A 15,384-nucleotide genomic window follows, 5' to 3' on the forward strand; every position below is an offset into this window, starting at 1 on the left:
TTATTGTTGTTGTCATTATTATTGTCGTTCATTCTTGATTTGAAGCTTTCGTGACTGCAAGGATTCGTACTCTTTGTTTTTGTAAACGTCACGTTGCGTCTCAAAGGGGGAGCCGAGCGAAACGTTGGACAAAAGACGGCATAGCCAGCGAAGCGGCACGGGAAAACGAATGTCTCTACGCCCGGCACACAACATCCAGTTCGAGCAGTGGCTCTTCTTCTTGACCTTCTGGGGGCTGTGTGAGATGCCCTGCTGGGGTGCGCGAGACGTGGCCAGATGTTTGTTTAGAAGGTAAATCATTGAAAAGACAAATTAAAGATGGGAACATTGTGGTGCAACTCACTTTGTTTCAGCAAACCCGATGTAGTTATTGACATTGTACATTTCTACTTACGTTTGAGAACCAAAGGGGCGCAGGGCTGCAGTAAAGGTCGTGGACCACTGTGTTAGGTTTCGTGGTCGTGTTAGGGGTGGGGTAAGTGGTAGCGTTTGTGGTAGTGTTAGGGGTGGGGTTAGTGGTATTGTTAGGGGTGGGGTAAGTGGTAGTGTTAGGGGTAGGGTTAGTGGTTGTGTTAGGGGTGGGGTAAGTGGTAGTGTTAGGGTAGGGTTAGTGGTAGTGTTAGGGGTAGGGTTAGTGGTATGGTAGGGTTAGTGGTAGTGTTAGGGGTGAGGTTAGTGTGTGTGGTTATGAGTAGTGCTCGTGTTAGGCGGAGTGTTCGAGCAGTGGTTCTTCTTCTCAACCTGGGGTGCATCCCACAGCACCCCCTGGGGATGCTGTGAGATGCCCTTTCTGGGGAGGTGCGAGACGTGGCCAGATTTTGTTTACGAGGCAAACCATCAAAAACACAAATTAAGCACGTGGCAACGTAAGTGCAACTGCTTTGTTTCATCACACCTACGTATTTATTAAGGTTATAGTTATTTTAACGATTGTGAATCAAAGGGATGAAAGGCTGCAGTAAAGGTGAAGAAGCACTGAGTTAGAACAGCAATGCTCGCTCTGCCTGTGGTTCCCGTTAATACGACTCGCGTGGCCAGTCTGTCAGCAGCGATCCGGTGAGAACCGATTCCCCGGGCTGATGACCCTCCGCTCGCTACTCCGTGGCTGCGTTCGGGACGTGGGGCTGGCTGAGATGACACAGCGGGCAATTAGCGGCACATTAGCGGGGAGATTGAGATCAATCAGCGCTGACCTGCATGGCGAGCCCATGCCGCTCATCGCTGGCAGCTGCCGACTGCGCGACCCGAGACGGGCTGGGTGGCTGCCTTGGCCCAAGGCCGCGTTTCGTAATTGTGAATATTGGCAGGAATCGATGTCCACTTTTGCAATCTATACTTTATATGTATTTGTTGTTGTTGTTGGCGACTCGCTTACCTGCCGTGTACTTTGCACACCCGTCGTGTCTTTGCATTTCCTCTCTGATCTGAAAATAATCGACACGGCGCCTTATCCAAGGCGCTTGACACAAGAATTGCCGAGGGTGCAACAACGTGTGAATGTGGTGGTGGTGATGAGGTGAAAGAAACAGACGAGAGGAAGCAATGGGGGCGCGTCTGTGATGCGTGAATTCGGCGAATGCGAAATGGATAACGATACACGATGAAGGAGAACGGATTGAATGAATGGGGAATGAGTGAGAGCCATGTAATGGGAACATGGAGAGGGAACAGCGGTGGTGGTGGTGGCTTTGAGCGGCAGATTAAGGGGGGGGGGGGGGTCGTGGGGTGAGCTAGAGAACAATAAATGAGTTGTGAGTGCAGAGAGGAAACTAGTGAGCGATGTGATGACATATTTCATATTCTTGGTTCTTGCGGTAAAGTCACGTAGAAGGGAAACGATAAAATAATAAAAATATAAAACATTAAAATTCTCAGTAAATAATTGTATTGTTTCCCTTCTACGTGACTTTACCGAAAGAACCAAGAATATGAATCCCTGCAGTCACGAAAGCTTCAAATCAAAATATATATTTCATATACATAAAATCGGCAACGTTTCTGGTAATGGATATTCTGCGTGTGTGCTAGTGCATGGCCTGTAGCATATGTTATAAAGGGGCCCCTAAATATAAAAAAACAGATAAATATTAAAATACAAATGTTTTACTTGCACAGTAAAGTAATTGTAGTTTTTTCATTTGCTATACAGCCAAATAATACGACAAATCGCTAACCTTAAACACCCAGTCGTTCATAAAAGTTGAAAGCAGTATAGTACTATAGTAATAGAGCAAGTGCAGAATCACTGAACCGGAGTTGATAGCTTGAAAGCATTTAGCGCGGGGCCCTTGAAAGTGCGGGGCCCGTAGCTTGTGTAGCTACTTGTGCTACGAGGATAATCCGGCACTGTGCACTGCGGCTCGTGAAATAATGACTGATTAATACTGGTAGGAACCTCCTGGTTACATCAGCCCACAGGGGATTATTGTGTCCGTCCGTCGTGCAGGGAGGAGCTCGGTGGGGAAGGAGGGGCTGGGTGGGGAGGGGAGGGTGGGGAGGGGCTGGGTGGGGAGGGTGGGGCTAGGTGGGAGGGTGGGGAGGGGCTGGGTGGGGAGGGGCTGGGTGGGGAGGGGTAGGGAGGGGCTGGGTGGGGAGAGTGGGGCTGGGTGGGGGGTGGGAGGAGTGGGGCTGGGTGGGGAGGGGCTGGTCACCCCGTGGTGCCCTTATGAAACTCAACGTTTAACCTACTCACGCCGGCTTGTGCTCGCCCTCACAGACGGGCATATTTGCGGAATACACCACGCCGCGGTTGACCCTGGCCATTGACCGAGCAACCCAACGTTCCTACCAGCTCCCTCCGCAGGAATGTGTTTTTCGTATCGAATTCGGAAGAAAAAAAATCCACATTTCTCTTCTTGTTATTGTGGACGCCGACGCCTGGGTTAGACGTTGGGCTGCGCGCGGTGGAACGGTGGCGCAGTGGTGAGCGGTTCCCAGCCACGGCTGTCATCGGTAGCGAGTGAGGAGGGGGGTGAGGAGTGGGCGAGGGAGGAGGGTGAGGAGTGGGCGAGGGAGGAGTGAGGGAGGACGAGGGAGCAGGAGGAAATCTGAAGCGGTGTGCCGCCACCAGGTCCGACCGCCCTCACCCCCAAAGACAAAGGAGCCCCGTATAGCCTGTGACAGACTGTTGGGGCAAGTGCTGTTAGCAAGCGCCTATGAATGTCACACGAGGGTGACGAGTGGCCAGGACCACGCCCGGCCACCTTCGTCTCCCGAGCGGCTGTGTTTTACACGTATCATCAGTTACTCGTTTGAGGCTGAGTCGACCTACGGGAGGCCCAGGATCGCGTCTGGTAATCTACACCGGCGTTGGCGGCCGCGCGCGGGAATCGAACTCGGCGCCGAGCGGCGTGTTTGCGTGTGCGCCACGGTCATTGATCCCGAGCCTGGAGCGCGTGTGACGCGTGCGGTGACGCGTGCGTGACGCGTGCGGTGACGCGTGCGTGACCCCAACGGATCCGGTCAAGGCGGGCAGCTCCTGCTGTCACTCCACTGCTGGATGAGGGCCTAACCGATCATGGGTTGCTGTGCAACCAAACCCGACCCACCCTGATCAGCGCGATTAACAAGAAGCTTCAACACGCTCATCAACAACACGGTGGCATTAAGCAACGATATCTATGTAATCGGCGACGTTTCAGGCAATTGCCCTTTTTGCACGTGGCAGTGTGGGTGTTTTTTTTTGTTCTCTCCAAGTTCGTTTTGCTCAGCTGGTGTCTCGTTCGCAAAGCGAGGAATCTCCTCCCGGTGGGTCACCAAAACCACGACGAGTCGAACAATGGACACGCACACACAGAGAGAGGACAGCATCAGCATCATCTTCTCGCTGCTAACCACTCCACGCCGGCCCCTCTCTCTCTCTGCCCTTCTCTCTCTCTCTCTGCTTCGCCTGTGCTCCGGCGAAGATGGCGGTGTATAGAACGAGGAAAAGGATGCTGCAAGGTGACACTGACGGCTGCTCTGTGCTTCCAGTGTTCAGAGGCCTGCTTAAGGCGCGGCTCCGGCTGGAGCACGCCATGTACCACACACATGCCGGTGATGTGCAGCGCGTCTTCTTCGAACGCTGGGGAGCCGGACAAGCCCCTCTCTGTACCAGCGTGGACGGCACCCTCGTGTTCACCTTCTGAAGCGCTCGCTCATCACCGTGGCGTGCGATGACCACCACAACCACCACGTGAATTTTCTTTCGTGTTGTGCGCGGTGCATTTAGCGCCACAGCGCGTGGATTTGTAGCGTTTATTTTCATTTGTTTGCTAGTGACTTTGTGTATTTCATATCGGAATCGCCTCCAGTGCTGTTGCTGCTGGCGGCAATAAAAGTTGTTTAAAAAGTCAAAAAAGTCTCTCGCTCTCTCTGCCCCCCCTCTCTCTCTGCCCCCCCACTCTCTCTGCCCCCCTCTCTCTCTATCCCCCCTCTCTCTCTGCCCCCCCTCTTTCTCTGCCCCCTCTCTCTCTGTCCCCCCTCTCTCTCTGCCCCCCCCCTCTCTCTCTCTGCCCCCCTCTCTCTCTATCCCCCCTCTCTCTCTGCCCCCCCCCTCTCTCTCTGCCCCCCTCTCTCTCTATCCCCCCTCTCTCTCTGCCCCCCCTCTCTCTCTGCCCCCTCTCTCTCTGTCCCCCCTCTCTCTCTGCCCCCCCCCCTATCTCTCTGCCCCCCTCTCTCTCTGTCTCTCTCTGTGTGGATGCTGCCGTGAGTTGGCAACGCGCGTGGCGCCATCTGGTGGCGCGTGGGCGACAAAGCAGTGGCGGCGGCCGCGCCGTCTCAGCTGTTCGGAGGGAGTGTGACATTCATCCAGCAGTGGAGAGACCCTGGCTAATGATGCCGATGGTACATTAGGGGGGGGGGGGAAGGTTAGGCGAGTGAGGCATTCACCCAGCAGTAGATGCATATAAAGAACTATATTGATAAGTTGCATATAAAGAACAATATTGATAAGTTCTGCAGCGCGGAGGAGTAAATTCCTTACCCCCGCCACTCGTTTAGTCTACACTCACGGAATGAAGTTGAAGATAAAAAAACGGACATCAGAATGCAATGTTCTTCGCGAATATATCAACACGGGCACGAGAATATCACAAACATTTAAAAAAAATTACTGGGCTAATTTGTAGTTTGCGGGTTAATCGCCCTTTCATTCGATTGGCCGATATCAGCACGCGGTCCGCTGTCGTTGTGTAGTGATTCAGGCAGGGCCGTAATTATAATATATATTGGGGGCGACACAATATTCAAATATTGCTCAAAATGTCCCTCCAATATATTGCTATAAAGAATTGCTATGCATGTAAATAAAAACAACAATTTGCTGAACCTTGGCCACAATATCTGGGCTTGTCTTCATATAACAATGCATATATTTCTGTTTATATGATTGTGGTTATGGTTGTACTGTATTAATCCCTAATCTCTGCCATTACATACAATGAAACAATACATGGTAAAACGTTTAAACAGAGCAATGTAATACAATACACTATTCGACATTATTGTAAAAAAAAGTCCATCCCATGTGTTAGTGATTTTTAAAATATTTTAGGCAGGAAATTAGTTTTCAAATTTAGATATTTTTCTGGGTTGGGACCCCGAGACACCCTGGGAAATTTGGTCCCCCCCATGTTGACTCCATGGCTACGACCTTGGATTCAAGCCATGGGTGGAAAAAACCCGATTTTTCCAGCGGCAGGCATCGGGTTTTTTCTTTAATACAATTAAACCCGATTTCGGGGAATTAAAACCTGGTTTAATGAATACGAAACTCTGATCCAAGGCTTAGGCTGCTTCCTCGTCGGTGCTGCTATCATCGTACTCGGGGGGCCGTCGGGCACGGGGTAGTCGTAGAATGCGGCGGGCAGGTTGGTCTTGATGAACACGAGCTTCTCCTCCACAATCGTGGGCGCCAGTGAGTTCCTTCGCTTGGAATGGATGAAGCCCATCGTTGAGAAGTTGGCGAAGTGCGGTTCTGCAATTAGAACCAATTAAACCGGATTTCTCCCAATCTCAGATGATCGGGTTTAATATAAAAAGACAATTAAACCCGATTGTAAAAAACCCGACTGTGCCACCCTTGATTCAGGCGCAACCGAGAACGCTCACGCCGCCTGCTGGACACGGCGTGCATGGCACGGACAGTCAGAAGGTGAAGCACGCCTTCTGACTGACCCTTAACGGGGCCTGAAGGGGGATTGGTTAGAGGCAGGGGATTGAGGAGCAATGTAACGTGGAGAGAGCGGGACAACGGAGGATGATTTATGGGGTGGGTCGGTTGGGATCCGTTGGAGAAAGTGGGAAGGCGGAAAGCGGAGGGTCAAGGAACCTTCGGGGAAAGGGCTCGAGTGATATACAGAGTGTTTCAAAAGATGGACCCAATTTCAAAGCAGTATATTTAACGATGGCAATATGTTACAATTACACAAAAAGTTACAAATCGTTTAATGAGTTATTAAGTTGTACTAACCATTTTATAAATGCTCTATGTGCCCTCCACCTGCTGTACGGACAACATCGAGACGATAGTTGAATTCGTCCCAAACGCCTCTCAAAGTGTCTTCTTCCACTGAAGTCACCGCTGCCGTGATTCTGTTTTTGAGGTCATCCAGATTAGTCGCTGACGGTGACACAAAAACACCACGGGTCTTTGACGTATCCCCACAAGAAAAAGTCGCAGGGTGTGGTGATGTCTGGAGAGTGTAGCGCCAAGCCTTGGGGTCCCGTGCGACCTCTCCAACGTTGAGGCAGCGCGTCTTGCGAATGACTGAGGCTAGGAGCTGTTTGTGCGCTGGGAGAGGCATCTAGCGGTAATCATTTGAAACTCTATGCCCCGCCCTCTCTATGCCCCGCCCTCTCTATGCCCCTCCCTCTCTATGCCCCGCCCTCTCTATGACCCGCCCTCTCTATGCCCCTCCCTCTCTATGCCCCGCCCTCTCTATGCCCCGCCCTCTCTATGCCCCTCCCTCTCTATGCCCCGCCCTTTCAAGTGGTAAGAGTTTCATTCATGGGCGGTTCGTGGTTACAGAGATATAGCGATTTCAAATCGGGTCCATTATTTTGAAACACCGTGTTTAAAGGGGAAGTGAGTTGGAGTTCGGAACGCTTGGAGTGATGGGAACCCTTGAAGACCCCGCGTGTATTCCTCGCGCTGAAAGAAATTACTCCTTGAATTATTGAAGACTTACTGTGCCGGCTGTCACTGCAACTGTGTCGCTACGCTGCGCTACGAACCCGGCGGCCCGAGTTCGATTCCCGCTCTCCGGCCAACACCGGTGACGACTATTTGAGCCAGTCCTGGGCCTTTCATGAGTACCTGGCGGGGTGGGTAAACATCGCCACTAGGGAAACAAAGGCGGTCGAGCGTGGTGCAGGCCACCCACCCCCTTGTGTACCGTCCCAGCCTTCATAGGTGCTACTCGCTAAAAACACTTTGCCCCAACAGTCTGGTAAGGGGCCGTCCATAAATTACGTCACACACCTGGGGGGGGGGGGTCATACATTTGTGACGATATGTGACGAGGGGTTTGAGAAATGTGACGTCACATCAAAATGCGCAATTTTAAATAAATATAGACAACACGTTCTACTTAATTAAATACACTTTAAAAATAAATGTTTTCTCCTACAACATCAGAGTGCAGCGCCACATTAAATACGCACTACAATGACAATAGTTTAAAGCGATTTGAAGCATGTTTTATTTTGGGAGGGGGGAGGGGGCAGAGCTTTGTGACGTCATATTTGAGGGGGGGTCTGACTTTTTATGACGCCGTGTGACGAAGGGGGGGGGGGGGTAAAAAATCGTCCAAAATCGCGTGACGTCATTTATGGACGGCCCCTAACTATATACGGGGGATCTTTATATTTCGTGTCCTGGGCACGGAGAAAGTCAAACTCCGTGTGTGGGCCCCCACTGCGCCCCTCCCCCTAACGCCTATCAAACTAAACCTGGGGGTGCCACAGGTGGCTAGAGAGGGGAGTCTCTATCATCAGCTGTGACCTGGGTTGTCGCCAAAATCACGAAAGGAAAATAAAGTAGAACAATGAGGCAAATAGTCATCAGCGTTAACAAAAAAATACATAATTTATTTTAAACAAAAATGCATTGCGTGTCACAACATTCGGCTGGGACGAATGACTTTGTAACACCTCTGGTACTGAAATTAAGGAATATGAACACCAATCACCACCAGCAGTATGGAGTTTGAGCGCCACAATGGCTATGAGATGTTAACTACCTCGCCAGGTATACAGGAGGTCGTGGTAGATGTTAACTACCTCGCCTGGTATACAGGAGGTTCGTGGTAGATGTTAACTACCTCGCCTGGTATAGAGGAGGTTCGTGGGTTCGATCCCGACCCTGACACCTGCTGTATATTAGGAGTCTGCGGTGTCTCTCTCTCATCATCACGGTAGCTAGGAAATGTTAACTACCTCGCCTGGTATACAGGAGGTGCGTGGGTTCGATCCCGACCCCGACACCTGTTCCCTGTGGTCGCAGTGGATTTTATTTCTTTGGGTCCTCCGATTTTTTTTTTCCGTCCACATTTAGAATCAACATCACGCGTTTAAGTAGTATTTGGCTGGGATACATCTCCACGGGATGAGCCACTTCTTTGAGCTCTCATTTGTGGCCAGGTCGCTTCTGAAAAAGAGCTGCATTAGCCTTACCTGGTACAATAAAAACAAATATTAGTTTTTTACATCACACCTGGGAGAGACAAAGACGACCGGGCGTGGTTGCTAGCCATCCCATTCGCCACGATCGCCGTGCCGATCTTCAAAGGTCCTACTCGTCAACAGCACTTGCCCCAGCAGTCTGTTGAAGGCTATACTGTAGGGGGCACCTTTGTCTTTGTAACACGGAGTGAGCAGTGTGGAGCGTGGAGGAGGGTCTTACCTGGTTTCAAACAAAAACTGTTTTATTAGTTTAGTTTATGAATACATGTGTATTGAATGCACATATTCTCTCAGCCTTATGCAGACCACCAGCTCACAGGAACTGCAAGTGTGACTATTTTGTGATTTTAAGACCACCCACCAACTCGTGTCATGGTGTATGCAAAGTTCCCCAGCATTGAATCAAGTCAAGCAAGCGTGGCCCTGTTGATGAGACATCGTATGCCGAAACCGGTTCATAGTTTTGTTCGTGTTGGGTTCATGCTGATGGAATGATGCACGCCCAAAAAGGCCACGTGGTGGTGGTGGCTGATGGGATGTAACACACTGGGCTGTTAGAGATGGCACGAGGATGCCTTCATCCAGCAGTGCATTGATCATGGCCGGTGACTGCCATTTTAACCGCCCCTCCTAAAGAAGGAGGCCGTGTTGATGCCGTATTGCAATCATCATCAATAATCAGCAACGTTATCGCCGATAACGCGATCACGAAAGTCCCCGTCGTGAGTTAAACCGCCGTGGTGTGAATCTTTCTGCCTCGCAATAGATGAGGTGGCACTCGTCTCGAAGGGCGGGCGGTCGCACTCATGACGCACAAAGCGCTCGCCCCGTAACGAACCACACAAGCACCTCGCCGCTCATCTCGACATGGAGCATCGACCATCATCACGCGACACTCCGGGCATCATCCTCGCAGCAGCAGCAGCAGCCGCGGCTTTTGGCGAGCCATCGAAAAACGACGGCGGTGGTTGTGGCGATCCCCGCAAATCGCGCGGCGCATTTCAGATGCAGCCGTCTGGAACGTTCTCCCTTCCCATAGTAGGAAGCCACTGGAACATTGCACTTTTACATCATCATCATCATCGAGATTGACAAACTCGTTTCTTCAGAACTGCTTTTTGTGTTCCGTTTGTTGTCCTTCCCCCCCGCCCCCCTGCACATCCGATTAGCACGGTCGGCTACGTGCGGTGCGAAAGAAGTTCGACACGGGGCACGCGCGGGGAGGGAGACGCGGCGGCGCACAGCGAGCTCCATGCCCCGCCCCTCCCTGCCCCGCCTCCTGCCGCCTCGCGCCCTGCTGGGGGGGGTGGGGGGGGCGCTGGGAGGGGGCCTCTGTAGGGGGCGTGGCTCTGGGGGGGGGGCGCTGGAGGGAGGTGTGGGGGCGGGGCTCTGAGGGGGGGCGTTGGGGGGACGGTGCTTTGGGGGCGGGGGGCCCTGGGTGGAGGGGGCGCTGGAGAGGGGGGCACTGCGGGGGGCTCTGTAGGGGGGGGGGGCGCACTGCGGGGGGCTCTGTGGGGGGGGGGGGGGCCTTGGAGGGGGGTGGGGGTACGTCCCCCCGGTCGCCGTCGTCACGAGGTTTGTAATTGCAGCAGGCAGCAGAGCGACAGAGGGCTGGGGATTATTGTTATTATATGCGAGTCCACATTTAGATTTTCTTTGTTAATTACATATTACTTTTAATGAGACGTTATAAATGTAGCTGAGTGAGTGCATCTCTGTGTGTGTGTGGCACGCATCTTGGGACATTGAGTAAAATGTGTGTGGCGTGAGAGTGTATGGGGTGAGGACGTGAGGAGTGAGGGGTGAGTGTGTGAGGGGTGAGGGTGTGAGGGGTGAGGGTGTGAGGGGTGAGGGGGTGAGGGGTTGAGGGGTGAGGGCTGGGGGGTGCGGGGATGCGGGGTGAGGGGTGAGGGTGTGAGGGGTGAGGGGTGAGCGTTGTGAGGGGTGAGGGGTGAGGGGGTGGGCGGTGGGGTGTGAGGGGGTGAGGATGTGAGGGGTGAGGGGGTGAGGGGTGAGGGTGTAAGGGGGTGCGGGTGTGAGGGGTGAGGGGTTAGGGGTGAGGGTGTGAGGGGTGAGGGTGTGAGGGGTGAGGGTGTGAGGGGGTGGGTGGTGGGGAAGTGAGGGTGTGAGGGGGTGAGGGGTGAGGATGTGAGGGGTGAGGGTGTGAGGATGTGAGGGATGAGGGGTGAGGGGGTGGGCGGTGGGGGGTGGGGGGGTGAGGGTGTGAGGGGTGCGAGGTGGTGAGGGGTGAGGGGGTGAGGGTGTGAGGGGGTGGGGGGTGAGGGGTGGGGGGTGGGGGGTGAGGGGTGGGGGGTGAGGGGGTGGGGGTGAGGGGGTGGGAGGTGAGGGGGTGGGGGGGTGAGGGTGTGATGGGGGGTGAGGGGGTGAGGGAGTGGGGGTGAGGGGGTGAGGGGTGAGGGGGTGAGGGTGTGAGGGGTGAGGGGGTGAGGGGTGAGGGGGCGAGAGTGTGAGGGGGTGAGGGGGGTGGGGGGTGAGGCGGTGAGGGGGTGTCTGTCTCCACGTGTGGCAGCTCGCTTTTCCACCCCCGCGTTCACGTGATCACGATGCTAATTGCTCAGTTCCCATGGTGACCCCCCGTGCAGGGATGTCGTGCGCGCGCGTGATTGTGTGTGATTGTGTGTGTGTGTGATTGTGTGTGTGTGATTGCTCATTCAGAAGAGGAGTTGGAGACGCTGCTGCTGAGACTGGAGCGTGCCACTAAGAGGTGGGGCCTTACCATCAGCCCCACCAAAACTAAGCACCTGCCTGGGTATTTTGTACCATCGGGCACTCCACCCCCACAACTCCCAATCGGTGATGGGGCAGTTGTGGAGAGAGTGGAGAGTTTCCCATACCTGGGCAGTGTGCTTATGACCGGCTCCAGTTTATCAGCAGAGGTCTCACTCCGAATCAGTCGAGCGGCAATATCTTTTCATCGCTTGCGTAACGCTGTGTGGAAGCTACCTGGTCTGTCGCTCCGCACGAAGCTTCAGGTCTTCTCGGCCACGGTCATTCCCTCCCTTCTCTACGCTTGCGAAACGTGGACCCCCCTAGCGGAGCATCTTCGCCGGTTGGAAACATTTAGGCTGGCCTGCCTACGATCCATCCTGGGTTTAACCAGGCTGGATTGTGTGAGGAGCTCACAAGTCCTTGAAAGATCTGGGCAAAGTCCCATCAGTGAGCTCCTCCGGCAGGCAAGGCTGCGTTGGCTGGGTCATGTAGCCCGCATGCCCAGCCACCGCATGCCTAAACAGCTTTTGTTCGGCCGGATCGAGGGGGCTAAACGGGCGCGGCACGGGCTAGAGAAGAGATGGAGTGATGTGGTACAGGAGGACGTGGAGCTGAGTGGACTTGCCGATGACTGGTACCAGCGGTGTCAAGATCGGCCTCAGTGGAGGAGGCTCGTGAAGGACGCTACTGGGCAGTTGGAGGCAGTCGCCCTCCAACAACAACGGAGGGCGGAGGAGCGACGCTCACAACAACGAGCGGAGCGCCGGGTGGCTAAAGCACAGCAAGTTGGCACAGTAGGGGGCACAGGTGGTGGATCAGCCAGTCATCTCGGTCATCTCGGTCAGTCGACCCGTGGCACCTGGGTCTGCCCCGTGACCTCCTGCCAGCGGGCGTTCGACACTTCACGTGGCCTCAGGGTGCACATGGCCTGGCACAAGCGTCGTGGTGACGTCACCGCCACTTAGTGGCGAATGGCGGTTGTTGTTGTGATTGTGTGTGTGATTGTGTGCGTGATTGTGTGTGTGATTGATTGTGTGATTGTGTGATTGTATGTGTGTGATTGTGTGTGTGATTGTGTGTGTGATTGCGTGTGTGTGATTGTGTGTGATTGTGTGTGTGTGAGTGCGTGTGTGTGATTGTGTGTGATTGTGTGTGTGTGATTGTATGTGTGTGTGTGATTGTGTGATTGTATGTGTGTGATTGTGTGTGTGTGTGATCTTCTCCGGTTGGAAACATTTAGGCTGGCCTGCCTACGATCCATTCTGAGTTTAACCAGGCTGGATTGTGTGAGGAGCTCACAAATCCTTGAAAGATCTGGGCAAGGTCCCATCGGTGAGCTCCTCCGGCAGGCAAGGCTGCGTTGGCTGGGTCATGTAGCCCGCATGCCCAGCCACCGCATGCCTAAACAGCTTTTGTTCGGCCGGATCGAGGGGGCTAAGCGGACGCGGCACGGGCTAGAGAAGAGATGGAGTGATGTGGTACAGGAGGACGTGGAGCTGAGTGGACTTGCCGATGACTGGTACCAGCGGTGTCAAGATCGGCCTCAGTGGAGGAGGCTCGTGAAGGACGCTACTGGGCAGTTGGAGGCAGTCGCCCTCCAACAACAACGGAGGGCGGAGGAGCAACGCTCACAACAACGAGCGGAGCGCCGGGTGAATAAAGCACAGCAAGTTGGTACAGTAGGGGGCACATGTGGTGCATCAGCCAGTCATCTCGGTCATCTCGGTCAGTCGACCCGTGGCACCTGGGTCTGCCCCGTGACCTCCTGCCAGCGGGCGTTCGACACTTCACGTGGCCTCAAGGTGCACTTGGCCTGGCACAAGCGTCGTGGTGACGTCACCGCCACTTAGTGGCGAATGGCGGTTGTTGTTGTTGTGTGTGATTGTGTGTGTGATTGCGTGCGTGTGGTTGTGTGATTGCGTGATTGCGTGTGTGATTGTGTGTGTGAGTGCGTGTGTGTGATTGTGTGATTGCGCGTGTTTGATTTGTGTGATTGCGCGAGTGATTGTGTGTGTGTGATTGTGTAGGTGCTCGCTACAGCACTTGCCCCTCCAGCCTGTTGCAGGCTATACGGGGGATCTTTGTAAGTGTGTGTATGTGCGCGTGTGTGTTTGTGTGTTTGTGGAGCGGTCGTGTAGTGGTGAGCGCTACGCCAGTCACGATTATTTGAACCGGTCCGCTAGGTCGACTCAGCCGTAAATGAGCACCTGGTGCGCGCGTGTAAAACATCGCCACTCGGGAGACAAAGGCGGCCGGGCGGGGCCCTGGCCACCCACCCCCCCCCCTTGTCCATAGGTGCTCGTTGCCAGCACCTGCCACAACAGGCTGTCATGGCTATACGGGCATCTTTATCATTGTGGTGTGAGTGCCCGCGTGTGTGTGCGTGTGTGTCTGTGCGTGTGTGTGTGTGCGTGTGTGTGCGTGCGTGTGTGCGTGTGTCTACGTGTGTGCGTGTGTGTGTGCGTGTGTGTGTCTGTGCGTGTGTGTGCATGTGTGCATGTGTGTCTGCGTGTGCGTGTGTGCGTGTGTGTGCGTGTGTGTGTCTGTGCGTGTGTGTGCATGTGCGTGTGTGTGTGTGTGCGTGTCTGTGCGTGTGTGTGTCACACTGCCCTGGGGAATATGGCAGGTCGCCGTCAAAGTTCCTTCGTTTATAGACGTCTCCGCGCGCCCCCCGTGTCTGCCCCCCCCCCCGGTGCCTCTGAGTCACCGCATTCAAAGCGACTCCGAGTTCACCATCGGCAGCATCAGTCGCTCGAGCCAGCAGCGTCTCGAGCAGCGAGCGGCAACCACGCGTCCTGTAATTCTTGTTGAGATAACAACAATCATCATCATTGCTACATCATCATTATTGCTGCATGATCATCATTTTCATCATCGCTTCATCATCATCGCTGCATGTTCATTATCATCATCGCTGCATCGTCATCATCATCACTGCATCATGATCACCATCGTTGCATGATCACCATCGCATTGAGGAACTGAGCGTCAGCGAAAGGCACCGTGGAGATGGAGCCGAGGAATCGCCCTGAACTTGACGACGTCGAGACGACTCACGCTGCAGGTACTGGCGCCGTGACGCTAAACGATCCTTCCCCCGGCACTCCGGCGAGCGGTGACACCACGCCGCCCGCCCCTCTCGCTTGCAAGGAATCGCTTGCCCGCCGCGTCTGAATGCATCACGCTGGGCACATGGCAGGGCACGGTCGGCGCGCGCTGCACTCTGCGTCGCGTTCCGTGCGCACATTGTCAGGGAGATCGGACACCGTCAAAGGAGTTGTGGAATGTCCACCTACGGCCAGACGGAGATTGGCATCGCTCCAAGTTGCGACGTCACAGCTCTTGTCAATCCACTGCTGGATGGGATATTCAGCCATACTTCACCACGCCGGTCCTCGAGATTTGCTGGAGGCGGGCAGCGTAGACGCAGGTGATGTTTGTATTTTATTTTATGGAGGAGCTCAGCCGCTTGTGCTGCTCGCCACGTCCGCCCCCGGAGCCCGACGACGGCTTCTCTTACTCAAGCTGCTCGCCCAGCCGAGCACCATCCAGACTCGAGGCCGCTTAGCTTCGGAGATCGGCGAGGGCGTCTGCTCGACACGTGGCGCGCGGGATGCCGTCTCACGGTGTCCACATGCTGCCGGCAAACATGTCCCCCCTCTCATCCACTCCCTTGCAGCAGACACGACGGACGAATTCCCCCAGCGCTTCGGACTGCGCCTGCAAGGTGAGCTTGCGCCCGCTTAACGCGACACCACAACCGTCGGCCGTGGTCCATCCACTGCTGGGTGAAAGCCGGGTGCCTGCTCCTCGCCGTCACGTCGCTCACGGCCCAGAGCCGCCGCCAACCATCTCCCTCGCTGGCTGTGCGCAGATTTGGATTTACTTATGACTGGGGGAGATCAGCGCTTTGTTTACAGATGTCCAGTAGGGGCACGGGGTAAGCAGGTTACAACAACAACAACAGACACGATATGAGTGCAAAGTACA

At 54.4% G+C, this 15,384-nt stretch overlaps 1 protein-coding gene across 1 annotated transcript in view; it reads left to right on the plus strand.

Annotated features, from left to right (window-relative positions):
* The first annotated feature begins 14,231 nt into the window (after nucleotides 1-14,231).
* Nucleotides 14,232-15,384, plus strand: part of LOC144940601 (phosphatase and actin regulator 1-like) — a 98,053-nt gene continuing 96,900 nt past the window's right edge. Inside the window, exons 1-2 of the mRNA XM_078866834.1 lie at nucleotides 14,232-14,458; nucleotides 15,077-15,121. Of these exons, the coding sequence (XP_078722960.1) occupies nucleotides 14,404-14,458; nucleotides 15,077-15,121 (100 nt within the window). The 5' untranslated portion in view covers nucleotides 14,232-14,403. The remainder of the gene's footprint in view (nucleotides 14,459-15,076; nucleotides 15,122-15,384) is intronic.

Source organism: Lampetra fluviatilis, chromosome 23 (assembly GCF_964198595.1).
Source record: "Lampetra fluviatilis chromosome 23, kcLamFluv1.1, whole genome shotgun sequence".
NCBI classification, from domain to species: Eukaryota; Metazoa; Chordata; class Hyperoartia; order Petromyzontiformes; family Petromyzontidae; genus Lampetra; species Lampetra fluviatilis.